Source organism: Leptonotus elevatus, chromosome 10 (assembly GCF_054856555.1).
Source record: "Leptonotus elevatus isolate MCC_2025b chromosome 10, RoL_Lele_1.0, whole genome shotgun sequence".
Lineage (NCBI taxonomy): Eukaryota > Metazoa > Chordata > Actinopteri > Syngnathiformes > Syngnathidae > Leptonotus > Leptonotus elevatus.
Genome location: NC_141248.1, coordinates 1,896,995 through 1,924,303, shown reverse-complemented (window position 1 = coordinate 1,924,303; position 27,309 = coordinate 1,896,995). Strand labels below are relative to the sequence as shown.

At 39.3% G+C, this 27,309-nt stretch overlaps 1 protein-coding gene across 1 annotated transcript in view; it reads left to right on the top strand.

The window, feature by feature from the left end:
* Positions 1 to 517: 517 nt before the first annotated feature.
* Positions 518 to 27,309, top strand: part of serinc3 (serine incorporator 3) — a 33,884-nt gene continuing 7,092 nt past the window's right edge. The window contains exons 1-8 of the mRNA XM_086086974.1: positions 518 to 666; positions 8,351 to 8,470; positions 10,633 to 10,826; positions 16,215 to 16,294; positions 16,381 to 16,518; positions 16,603 to 16,772; positions 17,188 to 17,278; positions 20,996 to 21,200. Coding sequence (XP_085943100.1) covers positions 646 to 666; positions 8,351 to 8,470; positions 10,633 to 10,826; positions 16,215 to 16,294; positions 16,381 to 16,518; positions 16,603 to 16,772; positions 17,188 to 17,278; positions 20,996 to 21,200 — 1,019 coding nt within the window. The 5' untranslated portion in view covers positions 518 to 645. The remainder of the gene's footprint in view (positions 667 to 8,350; positions 8,471 to 10,632; positions 10,827 to 16,214; positions 16,295 to 16,380; positions 16,519 to 16,602; positions 16,773 to 17,187; positions 17,279 to 20,995; positions 21,201 to 27,309) is intronic.

The following is a 27,309-nucleotide window of genomic DNA, read 5'->3' as shown; positions in this document are numbered from 1 at the left end:
AAGAGTAACAGTAAATATAATAATGTCGATCAAATAAAAACATACATGCAGAAGATAAACTGGGACAAATTGTCTTCTTAATTTGCATTACATCTGCTTTCTAAACATACAAAATATCCATATTTACAATGTGAAATATATGCTTTCTCAAAATTCGGTACTTAAACAGCACTGAAGTTGTCACAAAATATCTTGGTATCGTACTTGTAGTAAATAACGTGTCACTGTGCACAATATTTACCAGTAGCATTAACATAAATGGTTCGAAACATATAACATATTTATTTTGTCTCACTAATCATTTACGTGAAAGTAACAGCATGTAAGTCTTCACACATTTCGTCTGTGAATGGATCATATCAATGCGTAAAGAAATGCGACGTACATAAAAACAACAATCGACAATAACGTTTCTAATTGAATGTAAAACCAATACACGTCACTTTTCGGTTTAACGGGGCAGTTCTTTCAAGTCAACGAGCCGGTGACGTCATATGTTTAGGACGATGATGACGCCTTTGCAGTCTGACACCAGGGAGAAACAGTTGTAGCATCTCCTGGAGGCGCAGAATCGTGGAAACGTCGGAAAAGAGGGAATTGCACATTTTTATATGCTTAATACCGCCACGCCGAGAGCTGGTAGTCATGGGGTCTATTTTTGCGGCCGTAAGTAACACACATGCATCAGAAATACTTTTCTTTGAATGAAGGAATTGATGTGACTGAAAAGCAACAGGTAGCTAAATGCTGCTGCGCATTTCCTTCGTAGCTCCTGCTAAGCCGCACTCCATTCACATATTCGAATCATTTAGCCCTCCGCGTAATTTACGTTGTCGTTCTCGTGTCAGAGATGTGTAATATGCTCAATCCACCAAAAGTTAAAAGTATAATATTTGTAAAGTTGCAAGCAATGTCTTGAGCTCATAAAGGGTTTCTCATAACGTGCGCCAGGCATGTGCTTACTGCTTACGCGTGCTTAAATGGCTTAACTCTGCTTTGTCTTTGTGCATGACCACGCCAAGCTTAAAAACATTACATTACCGTGCTCCACTGACAAACCCCTAATAAAAAGGGCTGTGTATGGAGGTAATTATGGTGCAAAACTAACTTGTAAAAAAAATTGTATCTGTGAAAACAAATTTGTATGTGTAAAAGTCATGATTTGTACCTGTACAAAAAAGTGTAAATTTGTATCTGTAAAAGTTGTGATTTGTACCTGTAGAAATGACAACTTGTAGTCAAAGAAGTCGCCACTAGGAGTCACAAGTGGTTTTTCTGCTGCTGTCCATTCACGTGAGTTTTGCACCAAATATCTCGCTACAAATGGTGCAAAACTGATTCGTACTTGTAGAGCACCGTGATTTGTACTCGTAGAAGAAGAGGGCGGGCTCTGGAGGATTTGGGCGGGCTAAAGCTCAACCTCATTGGTTGAGCGAACAACAGTGGGTTGAACTCAAATGACGCCATGTTTTTATCATTAATATGCACAATTCCGAAATTCCAAACAAACAGAGTAGCCACACCAGTTTACGTGTCATTTTGGAAGAAGAGGACGTCCCAGGCGTGAAAATTTCAACATGGTTCAATATACAAACACCGTGTGGAACAGCTTAAACGTTGGTTGACATGCAGAGCACTCAAAATGGGCAGAAAGAAAGAAGTTTGCAAACAGTTTAAAAAAAGAGGCTCTTCAATGTGTTCAGTTTTCGTGACAATTAACAACATGAGATGAGCTAGCTAGCACCGGATTACAAGCTATGATCGTACAATAAATCTTACCTTCATACTAAAACTTCTTTCTTTCTGCCCACTTTGCCAACCTGTATAGATCAGTCTCTCCTTACTATCTAACCTAGCATACAAGTCATCGTAAGCCTCTTGTTTGGCCTTTGCCACTTCTACTTTCACCCTACGCTGCCTTTCCCTGTACTCCAGTCTACTTTCTTCAGTCCTCTCAGTGTCCCACAACTTCTTAGCTAACCTCTTTCTCTAGATCCACTTCTGCACCTCCTCATTCCACCACCAAGTCTCCTTATCTCCTTCCCTTCCAGATGACACACCAAGGACTGTCCTATTTGTCTCCCTGATCACATTTGCTGTAGTTGTCCAGTCATTTGGAAGCACCTCCTGACCATCCAGAGCCTGTCTCAACTCCTTTCTGAAAGTCATACAACACTTTTCTTTTTTCAGCTTCCACCATTTCGTCCTCTGCTCTGCCTTTGCCGTCTTTGTCTTCCTCACCACCAGAGTCATCCTACACACTTCCACCCTATGCTGTCTGGCTACACTCTCACCTACCACTACTTTGCAATTGCTGATCTCCTTGAGATTACATATCTATACAAGATTTAGTCTACCTGTGTACTCCTACCTCCACTCTTGTAGGTCACCCTGTATTCCTGCCTCTTCTGGAAGAAAGTATTCACAACAGCCATTTCCATTCTTTTTGTAAAGTCAACCACCATCTGTCCTTCTGCGTTTCTCTCCTGAATACCAAACTTGCCCATCACCTCTGTTTCCTGCACCAACATGCCCATTGAAGTCTGCACCAATGACAACTCTCTCACTTCTAGGGATGCTCTGCATCATTTCATCAAGGTCCAACCAAATGTTTTCCTTCTCCTCCAGCTCACATCCTACCTGTGGCGCATACCCACTAACAACATTGGTCATCACACCTTCGATTCCTAGCTTCAGGCTCATCACTCTGTCTGACACTCTTTTTACCTCCAGGACGTTCCTAACAAACTCCTCCCTCACGATAACTCCTACTCCATTTATCTTCCTATCTACACCATGATAGAATAACTTGAACCCTGCTCCTAGGTCTCCTGAACACACAATATCTCCACCTTCCTCCCCTGCATCATGTCAACCAGCTTTACCTTTTCCTGTCATAGTTCCAACATTCCAAAGTCCCTACTCTCAGTCCTAGACTCTTGGTGTTCCCCTTCTCTTTCCTCCTACAAACACACCTTCCTCCTCTCCTTTGACCAACAGTAGTCCAGTTTCCACAGGCATCCTGTAGGTCAACAGCACCGATGGTGGTCGTTGTTAACTCGGGCCTCGACGGATCCGGTATGGAAGTCATAAATTTGATTAGTATTTTTGATTTGGTCAGAGTTTTTACGTCGGATGCCCTTCCTGACACAACCCTCTGTATTTATCCGGGCTTGGGACCGGCACAAGAAGACACTGGCTTGTGCCCTCTTGCGGCTACATTATCATAATTGTACTGTATGTACATGTATATAAATTTGATACATTGGACGGTGTGATACAAAACTGTTGAATTAGTTAATCAATTCTCCTGACTGACTCCTCTTACTGTACACTGACAATGGATGTCTTTTGAGTTTTCAGTTTTTAGTGCCATGCTTGGTCCAAACTTACAGTAATGTGGGTGTGGGGAGGGAAAAAGATACATCTATCTATACTTGAATGAAAAATAAAAGGTAAGAAAACAAACCAATAAAAATTCAGAGTAAAGGTTAGAAATGAGCTTTATTATGGGCCTGCTGCGAAGCAGAAGGCACATATTACTATCCTAGAAAAAGGGAAAAAGGGTTTATTATTTTCCGCAAAAATGCGGCCCGTACCGTAGATCGCACCGGCACAAATGAGGTATCAAACGATGCGGCTCGATCTGACTCGGTGCGGCATTTTTTTTCTAAGAATTCCCAGTTACCATGGCGACACAATTCCCAAAAAACTCCCAAAAAAAGTCCCATAGGAATGAATGGAAAACCGAAAGAGATCAACTCCAATCAAGCACCTTTTTCCAAGACACGCTGCGCGCGCATACGTTACCCGGCCGATATGAAATGTAGCTCATTTTGTTGGAATTTTTGTCATCTTTAGCTCAGTGTCAAAAAAAAATTTAAGGAATGAAAGCTCTCCCCCCTGTGCGGGTTCAAAGACAGTGAGTGAAATAGCCTTTATCACATTGGTTTGTATTGCATGGGCTTGAGCGGACCAATTAAGAATCAGAGTGTAGACAGGGAAAAAATTAATTTCAAGTTTCACTTCAACTCGTCACCATGGCCACAATCTTTGCTCACTAGACATCAAATTCGCACATTTTGTAGCCACAAGTGTCTAGTTTCTGACAAACCTATTTTTATTTGGCTAAGGTGTCATTTAGTACCTTTATTTTCACTTTAAGCGAGAAGAAGTCGGACTATTTCGCCTCTTTTTCCATGTTAATTTCGGCGTTTTTCCCTCTTCATTTTCGATCAATCATAAGTTTTCAACATGCTCTCATTTGGTCATTTTTCATCCGATTAAAAAACTGAGAACATGCTCGCGTTCCCCAAACCTTTGCCGTTTTAACGAGACATTTCTGGAATCTGCATCTTTAACCGTTAAGTCGTGAGAGGCTTTTGTTTACGATGTGCGTATCCTATACAAAATCAATGGAATGTTGGTGCGTGAATGTGCATGTTTCTTAAAGGGGCAGTAATACTTTTAGTTGATTATGGTTAACTTCCACATTTCTTGACCGATTTCAATGGTTTAAATTTTAAACTGTTCAGCTCATTTAAATGTTGGTTAAAATCAAATGTGTGTGCGTGAATGTGCATGTTTCTTAAAGGGACAGTAAGATACTTTTAGTTGATATTGATTATGGTTAACTTCCACATTTCTTGACCGATTTCAATGGTTTAAATTTTAAACTGTTCAGCTCATTGAAATGTTAGTTAAAATCAAATGTGTGTGCGTGAATGTGCATGTTTCTTAAAGGGGCAGTAATACTTTTAGTTGATTATGGTTAACTTCCACATTTCTGAGCTCGGACTTGGGCGCCTATCTCCTCCATGTTAATTTCGCCGCCTTTGTTTCTTCATTTTCGATAAATCAGAAGTTTTCAACCTGCTCTCATTTGGTCATTTTTCATCCGATTAAAAAATTGAGAACATGCTCGCGTTCCCCAAACCCTTGCCATTCTAACGAGCCATTTCTGGAATCTGCATCTTTAACCGTTAAGTCGTGAGAGGCTTTTGTTTACGATGTGCGTATCCTATACAAAATCAATGGAATGTTGGTGCGTGACGTCTGTTGGTGCGTGAATGTGCATGTTTCTTAAAGGGGCAGTAATACTTTTAGTTGATTATGGTTAACTTCCACATTTATTGACCGATTTCAGCTCATTTCAATGTTAGTTATCCGCCTTTGTTTCTTCATTTTCGATAAATCATAAGTTTTCAACCTGCTCTCATTTGGTCATTTTTCATCCGATGAAACAACTGAGAACTCGCGTTCCCCAAACCCTTGCCGTTCGACCGAGCCATTTCTGGAATCTGCATCTTCAACCGTTAAGTCGTGAGAGGCTTTTGTTTGAGGTGTGCTTATCCCATACAAAATCTATGGAATGTTGGTGCGTGACGTCTCCCAACAAGTTACTCAAGTTAATCAAATGTGTATGCGTTCTTAAAGGGACAGTAAGATACTTTTATTTGATGTTGATTATGGTTAACTTCCACATTTCTTGACCGATTTCAATGGTTTAAATTTTAAACTGTTCATCTCATTGAAATGTTAGTTAAAATCAAATGTGTGTGCGTGAATGTGCATGTTTCTTAAAGGGGCAGTAAGATACTGTTGATGATGGTTAACTTCCACATTTCTTGACCGATTTCAATGGTTTAAATTTTAAACTGTTCAGCTCATTGAAATGTTAGTTAAAATCAAATGTGTGTGCGTGAATGTGCACGTTTCTTAAAGGGGCAGTAATACTTTTAGTTGATTATGGTTAACTTCCACATTTCTTGACCGATTTCAATGGTTTAAATTTTAAACTGTTCAGCTCATTTCAATGTTAGTTAAAATCAAATGTGTGTGCGTGAATGTGCATGTTTCTTAAAGGGGCAGTAATACTTTTAGTTGATTATGTTTAACTTCCACATTTCTTGAGCGATTTCAATGGTTTCAATTTTAAACTGTTCAGCTCATTTAAAAGAGTCAGCAGGCCCATTCAAAATTTCGGCGGAAATTTTTTCTAGTTCTCATTCTCATTCTGTGTGTTTGATCAAAATATCCTGAGTATCAAGAATCTTAATACAATGATTTGCACAGGGTTTTGGCTGCATCTTTTGCCCCAAATCTAAAAAAAAAGACTGAACTGCAAAACACTCATGAGCCACCACAAAGACAACATGAATTATAGTGCAATTATAGTGTAACTTAATTCATGCAGTCTGCAGTTCATTACTAAGCTTCCAAATTATACTTGTCAATTAGTGTGCAGATGCATGTATGTGGCACATGCAGTGGACAAATCACCAAAGGCAAATACCTTGCAACCCCCACTACGTTGACAATCTCAATGTCAATTTTGGCTGTTTTTGTAAGATCAAATGCTAGTGTGAACAAAAATGATTTAGTAAAAACTAGAGATGGGCGAGTACCGATACCGAAAGTATAGATTTTTAAAATGTGAAATTTGCCAAATTGTGACTTACGACGTTTCAGCCCGACACTAGTGAGAGAGAGAGAGAAATATATAGTAAACTACTATGTTCGACAAAGCTGGTAACAAACAATCACTTGAGTAAAATATTGGAATAGATATAAAATCATCAAATAGAAAGTATACACTCAAACACTGTTCTATTAGTTTTTCCTGTAAAATACAAATGTTGAAACAAAACTGTCCAAGGCATCTTATATATATATAAATATGAATAACTAAGCTACTATTTTGTAACCTATTTTTAACCTGCTGTTTGAAATTGCCTTTGTGAAGTGTGCAAATTATTTTAAAATTTTTCCAACAAGCGTCAAGCAAGTAAAGTAAAATGAACTATAGTCTGTGTTTATCCATCTTCCCGCCAGTGACTCCTTACAAAGTTTGGCTCCAAATGTGAGTGGACGTTAAAGGCCGCCACATATATTTTATTTTTTTTACTCTTTAAATAATAAATAATTAATCTCCAGAGTTAACACTTTAATTATGCCATTAAGTTCCATTCATTATGTCTATGATATTTAAAACATTGAATTATTTCCTCCCAACCTTACTGAAATTAAGTATTGTCCGGTGATGTGGAAGCATGGTCACTAAAAGTACAACATGTCTTCGAGTTGTCGTGTTTGTGCAGGAATTCCACAAGTAAATGAAGCTGATTTGACTGAGTTTTTTTTAAACACTTTTAATAATTGTTATTAATCTCCAGAGTTAACACTTAGATTTTGACAGTCGTGTTATGTTTCATCCATGAGGTCTATGATGTTTAAATTAGGGCTGCACGATAATATTGGTGGCCGATAATTATCGGCAATTATCGACCAATTTGACGTCATACAGATAAACCAGATAATAAAGAAATCAGCCGATAATAATCAATAATAATCTGTTGTGGTTGTAGCTCGAGTTGCCTCCCCTCTCCTATGGTAGTGTTGCATATTTGTGATGTCATAATGCACACAAGCTTGTATTCACAGAAGATGCCTCATGGCGACATGCCAGTTTTCAGTGTGGGCTGTCTTTACTGCGCGTCACCAAAATGTTACCCTCACAGTTTTTTGTTGCATTTTTAAAACATGATTGTTTTGTTTTGGCAAACTCAAAATAAGTTACTGGTTGTCTTTGAAGCAGAGATACCAATAAAATTAAGCTTCATTGTGCTTTACACAATCTTTCAATGTATTTAACATGTTAGACATATAAGTAGGACTTGAAAACATATTTGTATTCAAGTTAATTTTGCAAACAATTATCGGTTTATCAGTTATCAACATCGGCACTTTCTAAATTATTGGCTTATCGGTATCAATTGAAAATAGCATTATCGTGTAACCCTAGTTTAAATCTGTCAGGTTCAGTTAACCTAGAACATTTAATAAACAACAGACAAGGAAAGAAGATAAGAGATTTAGATTATTTTTACTCGCGAGGAGAATGGACAGAGATGTGCACAGATTACAATCTCCTACCCGTTCTGAGCACATTCCGCCGGGTCCTCTCTTTTTAATAGGGTTTCCCCTAGTTTACACAGATGTTGCTAAAGGTAGGGGGAATACACAGCAGCAACATTCAAGGATATGAGTCATTATGCAGATAATGCAGATAATAATACAGACGTGTCTTTCTTCGGCGCTGAAGGTTTCAACAGTCAATGTTCAACAGTTCATCCACAAAGTGTTGCAGCCGCTATCTTGTGATAAGGCACAGTTTCTGCCCTGCAGCTGCAAGAGCATAAGTCATGTTTTGCAATACTATAAGAGTAAATGTGGGGGATAACTTAACTTCTAATAAAATCATAGAAATATTTTCCCCCAACCTTATTGAAATAATTTCTTCTCTGGTGATGTGGAAGCATGGTCACTAAAAGTACAACATGTCCTCTAGTCGCCGTGTTTGTGCAGGAATTCCACAGTGACCAGGATCATGTATGCTTGGATCCTGCTGCTGGGGACCATCTTGTCCTGCATCATGCTGTCACCAGGGGCGGAGAAGCTGCTTATACGGGTAAGAGTGTGTGTGAAAGCTGTTTGCCAATAGAACCTATTTCTGCCATGTTTAATATCTAAAATTCCCACATTGTGCTAACAGCCTGCAGTGAATTTCAGCGCCTGGTACACCTTCTGACCAGAAAAATCGTCAGAGGTCGGCACTTGCTTCTCTCCGTCAGTCCCGTCGTTGATGTATGCCTACATTTTCGGTGATTGCTTTTTGATGCAAAGCCTAGAAAAAAACTAAGCACCAATTGAAGCAGGTTTTTTGTCCGTCGATCCGGGTCAGTACAGACTTTTTCAGTGTGTATTTTTTCAAGGTTTTGCGTCATAAAGCAATTGCCGAAAATGTGGGCATCCGTCAACAAGGAAGCCGACGGAGAGAAGGAAGTGCCCACCTCTGAAAATTGGATCACTGCATGCTGGTTTTCACTGGTGCATTTTATAGACCACCCCCTCCCACCAATTCAGACATCCATCTATTGATCCTCCACTCCATTCTCCCCACAAGACTTCAAGCCATTTGAACTCTGCCACTCGGGACAGGGTCTAAGATGACGGCTTAATGAAGTCAAGAGAATCACATCGTCTGCAAAAAGCAGAGATGTTCATATTCAGAGGAAAAAAGAAACTCGCAAATTTGTGAGTTTACAAAGTGGCAAAATTGCAAGGAAAAAAAACTCAGAAACTTACGACAAATACACGTAGCGTAGCAATAGTCTGTGAGGATACATTGGTGGTTTATGTGACGCTGTTTATAAAATGAAAAGGCAGGATTGGAGACTGATTCATTCTTAATTTAAACTTTACTCGTCATACGCAGCAGCTAGAGCGAAAACACTTCCTGATCCCCTATCAGCTGACTAACACTGACCAATCAAAAGCTAGCATAATGTAGGTAAATGCAAGTGAATGACTGAGAGCAGCAGATTTGACACATTAATTTAGCTATTAGTACAAAAAAATACCAAAATGTATGAATGTGTAAATAATTCTGGAAACATCAATGTACAAGTAAATATACATTTTAACAAATTAACTTAATTGCTTGATCCTCCGGCTATGGATCTTTGCAAAGCGAGGCGTCTTTGTTGCTGGCAGTACCCAACCCAAGAGCGAATGCTTAACATCATCTTGTTAAAGCCATTACTATCTCCTTTTTTAAAAACCCGACCGAAAAGTATTGGCACAAACATTCGAGTAGTACGCTACGTGTATTTCTCGTAAGTTTCTGAGTTTTTTTTCTTTACCTCACTTTATAAACTAGCAAATTTGCAACTTTATAAAGTCGCAAATTTACGAGTTTTTTCTCATAAATTAGCTCCTTGTAGTCGCAAATTTGCAACTTTATAAAGTCACAAATGTATGAGTTTTTTTCTCTGAATATTGCCCCCACCCTCTAAAAAAATATATTTATATGTGGCCCTAATACGCCGTCGTACATTTGAGATAATTGCCAATTTAAAAAACAAAAACTTGCTATAGCCTTAGTTTACTGGCCTTATTATGTTCAATTTTGTACTATTCAGTGTTACAATATCAGTTAACGTTCAACTTAACCTGTTCAGTCTTGGTTGGTTATAAACGTACATGTTGTCTCCTTAATGGCAATCCCAGAAATACGAGGTTTTTAGACTACCTCAGTGCCATCATGACAATAATTGTGACGGTACTTTCAAAGCGATGAAAATACACTTAAAGCAAGTTCTTTTAAAATAGCCTTAATGGAAAATTATAACAGCAAACAGTTTTTTTAAATGATCATCTTGCACACTAGACTAGTGGACAAATTTTGCTGCCTTAATGGGAAATTATAACAGCAAACTGTTTTTTTAAATGATCATCTTGCACACTAGACTAGTGGACAAATTTTGCTGCACAACAAAATCTTCAATGTCCTTCCAGTTTTAAGTGTTTAGCTTGGATGTCAATTGGCTTGGCTTTGACTTATGTTTGTGAAGATGCATGTTCTCAAATGATGATTTGTATTTACCACATGTGCTCTTCTCATATGTGGTTCCTATGGATGCAACAAAAATGACAATGGTTTCTTACTGCAGATTTGAGACCTTGTTATTGAATTATTTCAATGTCTTTGTTACTGATGTTGATACTTCCTTTGTTGGATGTTTCTTTTCCTTTACAAAGTTAAACGTTGCTTACCTGTCATTTGTTTAGATACCAGGCTTCTGTGCAGGTGGGGCAGACTCTTCTCTACCTGGCATACAAGCTGATTTCAACTGTGAACTATTTATGGGGTACAAGGCAGTCTACCGTGTCTGCTTTGGAATGAGTATGTGGTTTGTTTGGTTTTCCATTCTTTTGGTTAATGTCAAGAACACCAAAGACCCCCGTGCTGCTGTACACAATGGGTGAGTACGCTTTAATAGACATACTAGAGACTGACAATACAACTTGTGACTTTTAGCCTCTTTGCAGCCTGCTTTTTCGTGCTAGTGTCATACTGGTTACTGCAAATAGGACTTTACTCTACTCAAGCTGCCATTTCTCAATGATGAACAAGGAAAGCAATTCTTATCTTAATCTTCACACTAAACAATAATAGAGTCAGTGAACAAGACAACCACAGTCATCTGCAAACTTGACCACTAAATTCAAATCCACCCTATACACCCAATCGTGGCTGTATAGAGAATACAGTAGGGGCTTCCAGACCTACCGTTGAGGAGCGCCCATGTTCAGTGTCAGGGGAGTAGAGAAAATGGAGCCCATCTTAACCACCTATTGATAGTCAGGAAGTCCAGGATGAAAACTATGGTTGAGTTTCGTAAGCAGTTTTGAAGGAATTATTGCACAAAATGCTGAATTGTAGTTCACATAAAGCAGTCTGCCATATGAGTTCTTATTTTCCACTTTCCAGATTAGAAAGGGTGTTATGGAGTAGTGTAGCAATGGTGTCTTCTGTGGATCTGTGCAAACTGATGGTCCATTGTAGTAAGGGAAATATATGAAAATCTGTAAACTAAATCCTTACCAATCAATTTCTTTGCTAATGTATTTGTGAAGGTGTGTAGTAAGATGTATCAAAAAGTTTAAGTTCAAATCCTGAATTTTTTTTTGTAACAAATGCTCAAAGTTGAGGTACTGAATACTGCTTTTCGAAAAAAAAAAAAATTCTGTTTGGCCTTGGGTAACTTACATGATTCTCAGTTGATTGCAATAATGTATTTTTTGCAAAAATCATTCCTTTGTGGGAACACAGCCATGCCCACCTTTCCTGCTCTCTCCGTTCAGCTTCTTTCTGTACAAGAATGTATGCATTCTTTGCCCATCAACTTGCACAGATCTACAGAACCCGTCCAGAGGAAGCGCGAAAGAGATACAGAGTGCCAGATAATTTGACAGCACTTGTAAGCCGTCAAACTAGGAGTTTTTCATGATTCAGAGTTGATTGCAATCATGTATTTTTCACAAAGATATCTCCTTGGTTAAAAAAAAAAGGCACACCCACTCTTATGTTCAAAATATGTTGTTGAGCATCCATCTTGACCCAAATCTATGATCAAGTTGTATGGCAAGGCCCATCTGCAGACTTTCAGAAACAAGAACCTGTTGACTCTGGATATAAGAGTTACTGTGTGATGTGGGGTATATCTGGGTCTAGATCGACCAGGGCGATGTCATTGCATATCAACTATAGTGCAGTCTTTATGATCTGTGTCTTCTCATCTCCATGCACAAGAGTGGCATGATGCTCTCGCAGAATGTAGTCTGTGCCATCTTTGAGGCAGAGTACATCTATCTTTCTCTTGTGTGATGTGAAAAATGAGGTGTCACGTAATTTATCTTGGAGTTTCTTCTTTAGCCAATACCTTGAATAACAAAGGCTCTTATCTGGTGATGGATCAAACTGCTGTGGCTTTTTGTGGACTTGGTCAAGAGTCATCACCCTATGCTTGAGTTCTGAGTCTAACTAATAAAAAAAACCAGCCTCTCGTTCCTCGTCAATTTTCTTTTGTCCTCTCTTCCTTTTCCCCCTATGTTCAGTTTTGGAGTAATGGCCACCTGTTTCAAAATTACACAGTAAATTCTGTCGAGTAAATTTGACTCTATTTTAGAGTAAATTAGAATTTTAGAGAGGGGCCAAATACACTCAGTTTTAAAGTAGGCTAAGATTTACACTAGGAAGAGAGTAAACTAAAAATAATAATTTAAAAAAGTCAAGGGTTGAGGAACGAACTCACGACCTTCAGCTTGGGAGACTGCCACACTACCACCTGAGCTTTGCCACTCCTACTGTTTGCTTATTTCCAAGAGACCAAAGACATGGTTTTTGGTCTCTTGGAGGAAGATTCCATGGAATCATGGATTCAGCTGCAGCAGACACGGGCGGTATACTAATAGAAAGCAGGAGCTGCGTGGCTCAGGGAGTAGATCGGCTGGCCGTCTCCCAAGCTGAAGGTTGTGAGTTTGTTCCTCTACCATTGAGTCATTTTTATTTTTTCCAATTCTTTATTTCACCCTCTTCCAAGTGTAAATATTACTCTAAAACTGAGTCTATTTGGTCCCACTCTAAATAGAGTCAAATTTACTCTACTGAATTTATTCTGTGTAGTTATGCAGCCTTAACCCTAACCCTAGACGTCCAACAACTTCAGTGCCCCAGTCATCCCCGCGACTCTGTGCTGTCTTCCGCAAGCTTGCCTTCAGTCTAGCTGCAGTCAAATTATCTGGCACGCTGTATCTCTTTCTCGCTTCCTTTGGACGGGTTCTGTAGATCTGTGCAGGTTGATTTAAAGAATGCATACATGCTACTGCAGTTCACAAGCTACAACTGCAATGGAGATTGCAACAACCAGTGTTGTGGTGCTGCAAGAGGAATGGCATCTCAGCATGTAGAATCGGTATAGGAATTTCATGCAAGAATTGTGGTTGTACCGAATATTGCCCGTCACCCTCAATTTTTTCATTTTATGTGTCTTTTTAAACATTTCCCCCTGGGGAATATGTGTGTGTGTCTTAACTCTGTGTTTTCAGTTCAAAAGGACTCTTTGAGTTTCCCTCCAGCAGGGACTGGACTTCGGTTTATAACCCCCCGGAAACGCATACCACAGCTCCGACAGACCTGAAATCCTGTCTGATAAGCAGTCCCCAGACCATCTTTTATGGTCTGGCCTATCCACAGGAATTAGCCATGTGGTTTTTTTTGGGAAACAATGTCCCGTGGAAGGTGTATGGTACAACAGTGCCCTCCAACTGTCACTATCGATTATCCTCAAGAATCCTGCCGCTCCTAATTAATCTGAAGTCTACATAATTCGGGACATACACGGACTCCTGTTGTTTATCTTTGTACACAACATGTATGTCTATCTCAAATGAATGTGTGTAATTTCTGTAGCCACCTAAGTTTAGCTCATTAGTAAGCTTAGCAGAATCAATAACTTTATGATCGTGGTAATGTTTGAAATGTGTTCAGTATGACAAATGAAGCATCTGGCTTGTCAATTCTGATCCAAAATTATTAAATACTATCCCAAAAGCTTGGTCTCAGTCGACCAAGTTTGCTTCATGCGCACGGCAGGGGGTGTGACACAGCTTTTAAAAGCTAGCGCGCAAAGGAACTTCTCTCTCTTTTCCTGACGCTCTTGCCTGCAACTCTTTTCCTCACGCTCTTTTCCTGGAACTCTTTTCCTGAACTCTCTGCCCCCTGAACTGCTCAAGGACTCTCTCGTTCCTGCAACTCCTCCACCCTCACTCCACCTCACGTCTGGCCCCATGAACTTTTCCTGATCATCACGAGAGACGTGGTCTTTGAGGGTGACCACACGGCTTCTTCCTTTGAGCCCCGGACTTGAGTCACAACGCGCGTCCCCAAAACGCGCATCAAGCAAGGACTTACAAACACACTACGCATCCCCAAAACGCGCGTGTCTGTTCCAGCCGTGAGTCCGAGGCGCCCCCGCAGCGCTCACACAAGGACCTGCAGACCTCCAGGCTGCGCGTGCATCACCGGACAGCAACCAGAGACTCCCGGGCAGCATTCCAGCTGGACGTGCGCCAGCCAAGGACCGGCCGCTGCATCCACGCCGCGCGTGCACCTGACAAGCAGCCGGAAACCTGCTGCAGCATTCCAGCATTCAACCGAGGATCGACGCTCGAGTCTCTCCCTCGTGCGACTGAACCCGTTCGTGAGTTGCGCCTCCATTGCATCATATACTACTGGTGCAATGCTTTTATTCAAACATAAAAGAGTTGACAGGTCAAACGCTTCCATCTTTATCCCCCATCTACCTTTTTTATCTACCTTCTTTTATCTTAGTTAGTGAGGTTGCAAGTTTTCGTTTTATCTTTGATTCACATTTTTATTCCGTTTCATTAATAGGTTAGGCTGTGACTAATATATGTGTGTTTACTAAATACATTTGTTGTCTAGAAATTCCATTTCTGCCGAATCATTTGTGTTTACTGAGTGGATTAGTAATTCTCTTATGAAAGCAAAGAACTCCATGATTAACTAAAGTAGCAACTTCAGATTACGAATACTTGATAATAGGATTTTTATCGTTTATTTTGCTCCTACAAACAAGCAAAGTCAACGTGGTGCCCCCGAGGTTGCTGAGGAAATTACAACTCCCCTCTGTACCGTCTAAATTTCTCATAAGCCATTACGGCAAACCAAATAATCGCTACATGGTCATGATGGTGGTGAGAAGACCCAGAGATTGAATTGATTGAATTTTGAACATAAGAGTGGGTGTGGCCTTTTTTTAACCAAGGAATTCTTTTTGTGAAAAATACATGATTGCAATCAACTCCGAATCATGAAAAAACCCTAGTTTGACCGCTTACAAGTGCAGTCAAATTAAAGTTGATATGCAATCACATCGCCCTGGTCGATCTAGACCCAGTCATACCCCACATCACACAGTATGTAGCACTAAGTCAGAATTCTGACTTTAAAGTGAGAATTCTGAGAATAAAGTGAGAATCCTGCCAAACTGCTTTTTTTCTCTTCACTGGCCCTAATCCTCTTCCGTACATAAGAACAACATGGAATTTTTTTTGTGGGCGGGGGAAGCTGGGGCGTACATAAGGACGACATGGAAAAAAAAAATTGGGGGGGGGGGGGGGTCATCTCTGTTTTTAGTTAATGTAGTGGACGCCAGGATAATTTGCCTGTAGCGTGTTGTAAACTTACCAAGCTTATATGCAACATTTTTAACATGAACATCATGCAAATCAACTTGATTGTGATTGGTTAGTTAAGATCCAATCATGAGCCAGAAGTGTTGACATAATCCAAATTATGCGTTTCATTTCTTTAGACATGCAAATATGTCGTGTCCACTGGGGCCATGTACGGGTCTGAAGGGGGTACCAACTAAACCGCTAAGACTAGGATGCATATAACAGAATGTACACTGACCCTTGGTGAGGCTACAACCCGTAGAGGAGAATCTTACCTTTAGCTGATCACTGATAAACGTTCACCTGTTTCAAAGACACTGGCTGCAAGGACAAATGATTAAAAAATATATATATACCAAAAGTTAGTCGTGTGCAGTGTTTCGATGTGTTTTTTAAAAAAAAAGTTTAAAAAAATAGCACATAGTGTGTAACAGGAAAAACTAGAGCATATGGGCCAAAATGAATGGTAAATGAATGCTCGAGAAAATATTTGTCATTTTTGTTTATTTTTTATGCAGACCAGTGTAATGTATAGAATGTTTTCACAATATCTGTTGTGGTTAAAGAGGATGTTCTTCAATCTGACATGACCTTTTTTCCCCCTGCAGATTTTGGTTCTTTAAGGTTCTTGGCCTGGTGCTAGTTACAGCTAGTTCCTTTTACATTCCAGATGGTACTTTTACATATGGTAAGTTCTAAATATGCTTAATGATAATAAGACTTCCAAATATGTTTTTTGGAGGCTTGTTTTATAGTATGACTTTACTATTTTAGCTTGGTTTGCTGTGGGCTCAGCTGGAGCCTTCTTCTTCATTGTAATCCAGCTGGTCCTGCTGGTTGACTTTGCTCATTCGTGGAATGAGTCCTGGCTGGACAGAATGGAGAGTGATGGCTCAATGATCTGGTATACAGGTTAGTGATTATGAGGTAAATGTGTAAATGTTGACAAACAACAATTTCTCAAATACATAAATCATAAGTCTTGTCCTCTTACAGGTTTGCCGTTGGTCACAATCGTGAACTACCTACTATCATTCATCGCTTGTATACTGTTCTACGTCTTCTACACTACACCTAATGATTGCGCCATCAACAAGTTCTTCATTAGCTTCAACATGTTGCTTTGCATTGGGGCCTCTGTCATCTCTGTGCTGAATAAAGTACAGGTACATGCACAGTTGTGAATACATTTTTGAACCCTGCCTGATTTCAGAGCCGTTATCTAGTGATGGACAAATGAAGCTTCCTTCATGAAGCATTTGTGATGTTTTTTGTTTTTGTTTGTTGTTGTTTTTACTCATTTAACTGGCACTGGTTTAAAGATGCAATGGAAATTTAATCAATTTCACTTCATTTTCCCATCACTGATCAGTAGCCCTACTTAAAAAGCTCTGAAATTTTAGTGCACCAATAACTTGATTACCACTATCTTGAAATGAGTGATTCTGTTTTACAAGTTATGTCAACTCATTTCAGAGTCTGTTAATTTAATGATATGTCGTTATACCTGATGTGTACACACAAGAGACCAGGTTCACATGCAAATGTTTTTTTAATCTTTTTTTTTGTCGGCTTTCCTAGGAGTATCAGCCTCGCTCTGGTCTTCTTCAATCCTCCATCATCACCCTGTATGCCACATTTCTAACCTGGTCTGCCATGAGCAACGAGCCAGGTAAGAATGATTGCTGGCAAGAAGTTAGGTTCCTAAATTAGGGCTGGGGTTTAGATATGCTTTTTTAATTTATCAATATAATTGACATTTATATTCATTTATAAGACTCAAAATCTCCAAACCCCTACATTAGAAGGAGACAGAGGTGGGTAGAGTAGCCAAAAATTGTACTCAAATAGAATAACGTTACTTCAAAATAATATTACTCAAGTAAAAGTAAAAAGAAGTCATGTAAAAAAATCACTCAAGTATAAGTAAAAAAAAGTATTCGCTGAAAATAATACTCAAACAATGAGTAACTGCTTGAACAAAGTCTTATTTATTCTTAAAAACAATGTCATCAAACAGACAAAAACATAAAATTATGTGCAAATGCTGGCATCTTCAAATCATAAAATAAAATTAATTTTTTGAGCTCGAACAACAGAGCAAGCAGACACATTAGCCCAAGCACACACAATCCATTGACAAATTGTGGCGTAACTCGCTCTGCCTCCCAGTATAATCACCATAGGTGGCAGTTTCTTAAAGCGAAAGCACCAAGACGTCATCTTTCAGTTGACTCTTTTGGGTTCTCATGCCTGCCATTCCTCAACCAGGGCTGCATTTCCTGCAGATAAGCAATGTGTCCGCGGAAATGCTATCCACACAGTCAGTCAAGTGGAGCGCTTACGTGATAATACGGTAAATCTAATGTATGAATGGGGCGGCGGGTAACGACTTAGTGTAGCCCAATATAGCGGAGTAAGAATAGCGTTACTTCTTCCCACATCAACTAAAGTAAAAAAAAGTATTGCGTGATAAAACTACTCTTAGAAGTACTTTTTTTTCCAAAAAGTTGCTCAAGTAAATGTAACGGAGGAAAGGAGGAAAGCACAGTAAGTCTTAGGCAAGCACAAATACACATTGACCATGTGAGATGTTTAAGAATTTTTACTTTTGCCCTGGATGAAAAAAAAAATGCTAATTTTGCTGCAGCCAATGTTTTTCCCCTTCAAATATAAAAAAATAAATGTGTCTTGAATTCTAGATAAGTGTTTTGATATTTGATGGGCATTTATTTGCAAGTCCTTGGGAGAATTGTACATGTACTTCCGCCTTGCCAATCAGCCTCACCCCTATTCCTCTTGTATGCTGGAGTGACTCAAAACAACACAGGTAGAAATGTTTGTGCATTCCTGTATAAGATTTGGTACAAAATTAAATACAAGACGGTAGCGCAGTCGAAAATAATATGTGGCTACTGGTAAGCCTGTCAGCATTTCAAGTGCCTCTGTTTAACTCCAAGTGGAGTTGTGTGTGCAGGTTAGGTAAAAGTGAGAAAGATTTATATCCCAAAAACCTGCCAGGGCTATGTATGACACAACGAGGAAGGGAGGTCCCAGGCGCAGGGAGGAGGTTGGCCTCAATGGCAGCAGTTTATTTACAAAACAAACACAACTAAACGCGCTCCACTCAGGAAATTGCCAGAAATTCCCACTTATCATAAATTCAACACTTTCACCAATAAAATACCCACAAAAAAGCCAAAAATGACCATGTTTACTTGTTTTTCTGCTCTGATTTCTACATTTATTCACTGATTCAAACCATTCTAACTTTCAACTGTTCAGCTTTTACCTATCAATGCCAGAAAATTGCCAGAAATTCCCACTTACCAGAAATTCAACACTTTCACCATTAAAATACCCACAAAAATGACCATGTTTACTTGTTTTTCTGCTCTGATTTCTACATTTATTCACTGATTCAAACCATTCTAACTTTCAATTCAACTGTTCAGCTTTTACCTACCAATGCCAGAAATTTCCACTTACCATAAATTCAACATTTTTACCATTAAAATACCCTCACAAAAAGCCAAAAATTACCACATTTTCTTGTTTCTTTACTCGAATTCCCATATTTCTTCCCCTCCGCCCACCCAGGGTGGCAGCCATCTTGGACAAATGATTACGTAGCCCAGGAATCACCCCAACCCTCACCACCCGATCATTTGGATCTTACAGCGTCAAATACGTTTTGTGGAAAGTTGTTTGCAAATATGTCTTCCAGCATAATCAGTGATATGTGAATGATATTTTTTCCCAAAAATAAATAGTGAGCGTGAAGAGGAACTGCCTAAAACCTTTTATTGTGGAGAAAACTTTATTTTTTAATTAAAGCTTATAAATGCATCACTGTGTTCTTTTGTTGTTTCTGTTCTCCCATACTCCCGTTATAATAAAGATGCACAAGTCTACTGTTTTATTGTATTTATGTGAAAAACTTTTTTATTGCAACATTTTCCATTTGAATTAACTCAAACAGTCATAATACATTAATCAGTATCATTTATTTCACGATGATTGCTGAAATATAAGAGTGAGTGAATGTTTCACTTTTTAGTGACATAGGTTTGCTTTGACCTCTTTCGTCCACTAGATGTCCTTGTTTAACTGAAGCAACAAAGCTCCAAATCAATTTTGGAACAATTTTGAAGGAAAACCTTCATGCTTTACCCGCCCGCCCATCTCTAATGGTAACTAAATGATGACCCAAAGGAAACCTTTGCTTTCTAATAACAGCAGCAAGGCCAGACGAAGTTTGCCAGAGAGAATGTGGACAAATGTGGACTACAAAAATAATATTTGAAAAATTAAATACTTGAAATATAAATGTTTGGCATAGACCAAATACAGCATTCCAGAAAAAAAAGGACCTCATCAAAGGCCTACCAATATGAAGCATGGAGGTGGAAACGTCATGGTTTGGGGATGCTTTGCTATGGTATATATGCCACGGAGGAGGTGGGACTTCCGACTTCCGGGTTTTCACCCATCAGCTTTGTTTCTGGTTCCGGTTTGCGACATGTAGGCCGTGTTCCAGTACTTGCGCTTCCGCCTTTGTGCCCCTCGATTGTGCTTTCCCGTCGACGGGTGTGAGTGTGTAGTGTGTCTGTCTCAGTTGTCTGAAGCATTTCAGAGAGCTGAGATGATTGGGGGGCGCAGGGGTGGGGGTGCAAGTGTTGGATTGTGGCCAGAAGTGGCCGGAAAAGGCCTGATGTGCAAATCCCAGAAGTCGGAAGCCCGTGGCATCTACCCCATTGCAGGACCCTGGACAGCTCACCATCAGAGTTCTTTCTCCATGAATTCTACTGTGTAGAGGGTGCTTGAAAAACATGTGAAGCCATCTGTACAAAAATTAAAGCCGAAACTGAATTGGACCCTACAACATGACAATGACCCAAAACATCAGTAAATCCACTAGTTTTCTCTTTGACAGGGTGTCCTGATTTTTTTTCACATGACTGTGTGAACAATTGTCCCTTTAACCTCTGTTACTCCTATTAGTGTAAGTGTGTATTTTTTTTATTTTTTTTTGCTAAAAACCTATCATTGCACTCTAGTATGCGCTTGCTGAAAAGACTGAGAACATTGCTAATTGTTTCAGTTGTCGACTTGTCGTGCTAGCTATCTAGCTCCCTAGCTAGCTCCCATGGTCCTCGTTTACCTCCTAGGGAGCTAGCTAACTAGCACAAGGGGCTAAAGACAAAGCTGTGGCAGGGTTTTTACTTTCCGGACCTGGATTTGCCACCTAGTGATTTGTACAAACAGAACATCACTAAGGCGACATTATTCCATCAAAATATTCTGATGTTTATTTTGTTAGAGTTTGATCTGTATTACTGTTTTCAAAAATAGATGAAGAGACAATGTTACTCATCTTTGTCTCCAGACAGTGCATGCAACCCAGGCCTGCTGAATATTGTCCAACAGATTGCAGCGCCCACTCTGACTCCTTTTGGGGACGAAAACCAGACTGCTGTGACGGTGATGAGTGGCACAGAGGAACCCATACCCTCAGCGCCTTATCTACAGTGGTGGGATGCACAGAGCATTGTGGGACTCGCTTTATTTGTCTTATGCATCATCTACTCCAGGTACGTGCCAAAAGAATAGATGAATTATGATTTATCTTTGTACCCAAATTACATCGAAACAAATCATGTAAATTCTGTCTGTTTTCATTATATAATTTGAAAAAAATTGTAAAACTTCAGAAGGTACAACAGAAAACATTTTCAATCAATTACTCTTACATTCAATTTACATGTTATTTCAGCAAGTCTAATTACAATTTACACAGTTCAACATTCAAACTCCACACAGAAAGACCAGAGCAGGGATTGACAGATAAAACTTAAAAAGTATACCATACCATAATTTAACAAATTTTCTTGAACTTGTGTTCAGTTAACAAAAACTAATAATTTAATGAAAAAAATATTTTTCATTTACAATAGAACGTAACAGACTCAATGAACAATGTATATACAGTGCCATGAAAAAATATTTTCCCCCGTCCAAAATTATTATTCTCCACTTTAATGTTCCCTCCTGTTGTCCTTGGGTCAAAATGAACCGCCACTTTGTTAAAAACACACAAAAATCCCCTAAACTATATTTTTTAAACTTGAAATGTTATGACTTTTCCTAGATTGGCCCCAACAGTAGAAAAAGTGAAATGTTGCTTATATTCACATTTCCATGTAAGCTGCACATAAAAAAAGTTACAAAGGTGGTCTTCGGGTCAAAATGACCCGTGAGGCAAAAAGAGTTGAACTCAAGGTCACATAATTATTTCCACAACACAGAATGTTACAATATTTTAGTTAATTCTCAGATCAATTAGTAGAAGACGTAAACAAGACAAATGAGGTGGTCTTCTCGCGGACTGCGCCTTTGCTCAGTCTTGGATCAATGGGGTATAAGCCACGGAGGAGGCAGGACTTCCGGATTTCACACAGCGCTGTTTCTGGTTGCTGTTTGCAATGTGTGGGCCCAGTGCTTGCATTCAAGAGACTCTAGAGCTGATTTCTTCAGATGTCCAGCAAGACAACTCTGGATTCAGAAGAGGAAGTGGAAGATGTATCACAAGAAGAGGAAGATGCACCCAGAGCACGATGAATCATCTTGAATAGAAGAAAACCCTGAAGCTGAAAGAGAGAGACTTTCCTTTAAAAAAAATGGCAAAAATAACATTGTCCTTAGCACCATATGACCAACATGGAATCCATGCAAAAGAAAACGTCATAAAGATGATCCCAGGACCCACAAGGTATGCCGTTTCTCATGCCTATGAATAGAGAAAATAATTCTGGAGATGACAAATTTGGAAGGTTTTCGCAAATGTGGAGACAGCTGGAAAAATATGGATTAAACTGACCTGCAGGCCTATTTAGGACTACTAATCTTAGCAGGTGTATATAGGTCCTAAGGTGAGGCTGCTGCTAGTTTATGGATGCACAGAGTGGGAGGCCAATTTTCCGAGCCACAATGCCACTCAAACTCTTTCACACCTACTCGAGACTGCTACGATTTTATAAACGTGAGTCAAGACCAGCAAGACGTGTGACAGACAAACTTGCAGCCATAAGAGGTCTGGGACAAGTGGATGAAGTGGCTGCCCTACCTCTACAATGCAGAGCCTGATGTAACAGTGGATGAGCAACTGGTTTCATTTAGAGGTAACAGAAGCCTCAGCAGCAGTTGTGAGAGCTATTCAGAGCGCAGGAGCTCCTGATCAACCTGATAATCCAGCTCCCACTGCCACTTCAAAAGCAGAACTGTAAAACACATACTGTGTGCTGCAGGTGTAAGAAATGTATCTTCAAAAGTTGTGCACTTGCATACGGCCCTACATGTGCTAGTTAGTTGAATGGTTTGTTATTTTTAATATTTTTGTATTATACAATGTTCACTGTTCTTGTTCACTCACTGTTCTTGTTCACTGGAGAGAGAGAAAAAAACAGTAATTGGGATGAATAAAAAAACAACACTTGTTAAATCATGAATTTACTGTGGCTAATCACATTTTTCAGTTCATTTTCACTGGCCACACACCTGTTAAATCAATAAATCACCCAAATCAAACTGTACATATTACCAAAAAAATATAAAAGAAACTGCTGCAAAATGTTGTGATCCAAAGAAATCCAAGAACGGATGAGAAATAAAGTAATTGATATCTATCAGTCTGGAAAGGGTTACAGGGCCATTCCTTAAAGCTTTAGAACAAAATCAAATCACAGTGAGTGAGATTATCCACAAATTGAAAAATTGTGAACATTGGTGAAACTTCCCAGCAGTGGCCAGCCTACATAAATTTTCCCGAGCACAGTGTTGCTTTATCCAGGTGGTCACAAAGGAACCCAGGACAATATCTAAAGAACTGCTGGCCTCCCTCACCTCAGTTAAGGAAGAGACTGGGCAAAAATGACATTCCCGGCAGAAAACCACTGCTAACAAAAAGATCATAAAGGCTCAAGCTCATCTGAAGGATTGCCAAATTGAAATTATTGGAAGGCAAGCCTCTAGTAAGAACATACCAACAGTCAAGACGTGGTGCTAGTGTGGTAGTCTGTGGCTGATTTAAAACTTCAGGACTTGGATGACTTGTTGCCGTGATTGATGAATTCTGCTCTTTACCAGAAAATTCAATTCAGAATGTTTGGCGGCAGTTTGTGACCTCAAGATGAGCTGCATTTGGGTTCTGAATCAGAACTGATATATCAACTTGTGAATGTCTTAAAAAATAAAAAAAAGGTTTTGGCGTGGCCTAGTTGAAATCCAGTCTTAGTGAAATGCTATTGCATGACCTTACAAAGGCCGTTCAAGTTTGAAACCCCTCCAGTGTTGCTGAATTAAAGCAATTCTGCAAGGAAGATATATCTCCACAGAGATGTGAAAGACTGATTGCCAAAGAAAACGCCTGATTTGGTTTGTTGTTGCTGAGGTTGGCTCAACAACCTAATAGGTGATTTAGAGCAGAGATGTCAAACTCATATTAGCTCAGGAGACACATGGAGGAAAATATATTATCAAGTGGGCCGGATCAGTAAAATCATGGTATATAGCTTAAAAACATTTGCTGTCGATCAATTATAAGCAGATTTTCGCTATTTGTGGGCCAGCCCTGAACTACACTCTTAGAAGTAAAAGTGCTTGTTAGAACCTTTTTAGGTTCCCCAGCTTGTCCTCATAGGAGAACCATTTTTTTGGTTCCTGTTAGAACCATCTGTGAAAGGTTCCACCTAGAACCCTGTATGAGAGGTTTAACAAAGAACCCTTTAAGAGGTTTCATCTAGATCTCACACAGGAAGTTCCACCGAGAACCCTGTTCATCCAGAACCTTCACAGTGAATTCCACTGAGAACCCTTTTATATTGCAAGGGTTTCATCTCGAACTAACACAGTAAGTTATACTGAGAACCCTGTTATATTTCAAGGGTTTTATCTAGAACCTGCACAAGGGTTTTGTTTTTCACAAGTGTTTTTTTTTTTCAAGAACCACATTTTATTCTACAGATCAAAATTATTGCTTATTTTGGTCATCATTATTGACACTGAGAAACATTCCAACAATTTTTTAACGAGGATTTTGTTTTGATTATCTATAAATCTTCAGACAATGGTGAATAAGGACAGCAGACCGTCTAAGAAAAAGGTATTATGCAAGTCCCGGAGGGAGGGCAGAACTGAAATGAGCACAGGTCCAGTGGAATCAGCAACATGACAGCAAGACGCACGCAAGCCATGCACACGAGGCTGTCCTCAGCAGGTGGATTCATATCATCTCCAGCAATTGCAACATAGAAAGGGAGGACAAAAAAAAAGAAGAAAGTTAGTAGCACCAATACAAGGCATACATACTGCACCAGTTGAAGCCATTAAAAAAAAATAAAGTGAAGCCATGCATGGTCAAATGAGAGCAGTCCGAGTATGCATTTATTTAATTTATTCATCATCATAATGGTAACAGCAGAACAGACTAAATAAGCCTGTCCTCTAACTCCTATAACAAGAGCCTCCACTGGCACAAAATCAGGTGAAAGTGAAGGAACCCCATTATATTTTCATACTAATTACTATCAATAAAGTTGAAATACTTTTCAGTAAAAATTAATTACTGGAAAATGAGCTTCAATACTCACCCTAACCCACTTGTTGAAGCCAGTGGCACTTGTCTTTTTTGTCCAAACTCTCTAACTCATGTCGACAAAAAAAAAAGAAGAAGCAAATGTTAACATAAAAAAAGTCTAAACTTTCTCCATAAGGGTCCTAGAGTCATACTAGACTCAAGATTTAACTCATCTTGATTATTTGATTACTTGTAACACAAATTCCTACGCAGGTGATCACGTGTGTGAATAGTAATCACCACTGATGTGTCACACCTGTTTTGAAGAGGGCGGAGTGTGTAATTGGTAACAAAACCGGCATTCAACTCCCACAAGGAAACCAAAATGGCAGCCAGCTCACAGGTCCCACACAATAAATCCACCTTTTCCCCTGGGCAACACAACCACCACCAAACATTCACACCATCCGTACACCAGTGTGAGTTGTCTGGATGCAACGTGTGTAAAATGTCTTGCCCAAGGTCTCAACAATACAACTTGGAGAGAGTGGGAATGGAACAGCAGACCTTCTGGTTACTGAACAACCAGCTCTACATCCTGGGCCACAGCCGGCATACGCAATCAAGAAGAAATAGGTCAACTCCCCAATTTCCAAAAGTGAACAAATCGGGCTCATGAGGTCCTCTTTCCAGGGTGGGTTACAATGGCAGGAATTAATATACAGAGAGTATATTGTGTTGTTAGATTATATATTTGTACTGTATTCTTAGGGTAAATGTTGTACATCACAAATTGGAAATTTTCCCTCACAAAAAAGTTATTTTGCAGACAAATGCTTCTTAACTCATAGTGCACTGATTAAAAAAAAAAAGAAGGGGGGATTAAAAGAACGTAATAAAGTTTGTTTACAATGAGAGTTTTGAGTACATTTTACAAGTTTATTAAAAAAGAAAGAAAAAAAAGGCTACAAAGGGTGAGGTACAAACCCACAACCTTCAGGTTCGGTGGAATCCTAACTCCAAGTTGGCCTCATTTTGGACACACCAGCAGTGACAAACAAGATTGGCATAGCTCAGATAGTACAGTGATTGTCTCCCAACCTGAAGGTTGTGACTTTGATCCTCAATGCTTGAGTAACTTTTTTTTATGAAAACAAATACAATAAAATTGTAAAATGTACTCAATACTCTCTTTGTATAATTTCCTGAGGATTTTTGAGTGAATACTGAAACATGGCTAAACATTTTAATATTTGATGGCAAGCAGGCCCAGGGAATAGGCGAACTAGGTGGTCGCCTAGGTCGTCATCTAGTGGAGGTGGTGCCAAATTGCAGGGCAAAAATAAAAAGATACAAAATATTTTTCCTCCTCAGGTTTTCTAAAATAAAATATGCAAATAATCCTGCTATTATTTTTGTTTTTGCATTTTTGTATTGCAGAATTGCGTTGTTTTATTGTGCTATTATAATATAGTTGATACTTTTATTTTGAAGGATACAGGAAAAGGTCTCATAAACCAGTAGGAACTGACGTAACTAACCGACGTACTGCCATGCCATATGTAGTGCCGTCTTCCAAGTGCAGAGAAGACTTGTGCGTGCGCCACAGGAAATCAGAGAAAACTGAAGTTTACAACTAATTGAGTGAGCAATTATTTAGCACCTGGCTGAGAAAGGGACGAGGTTCGTATTGGAGCAATGTTTCATTGTTTAACTAATGTTGCTATATTTTATGTTTATTGTGTAGTTTACTGCATAGTAAAACGTTACCGTTTTCGTCCACTGGAGTGTGGAGTGTGGGCTCCTTGGTAAATATTTAGCAATGCTCAAGATTCCATTTTATTGACTAAGAATCTGTATTTCTGTATGGTTTATTTTTGTTTTAAGGTATTTATAAAGGCAACAGGCAAGGTTAAAATGTTTATTTACAATATAAATTGCACTCGAGATTGTCAAGGCTATAAAAGGTAATTTAAGGCAATTAATTTATAGTATATGGTAGGGTCACCAAATATGGCCTCTTTTGGGAGGACGAACGATTTTCTTAACGTCCTGTTGGGGCGTCCGGGGTTTTTATAAATTCATAAAAATGTCCGGTTGGCATTGCATGACTAATAGGAGGTAAAGTG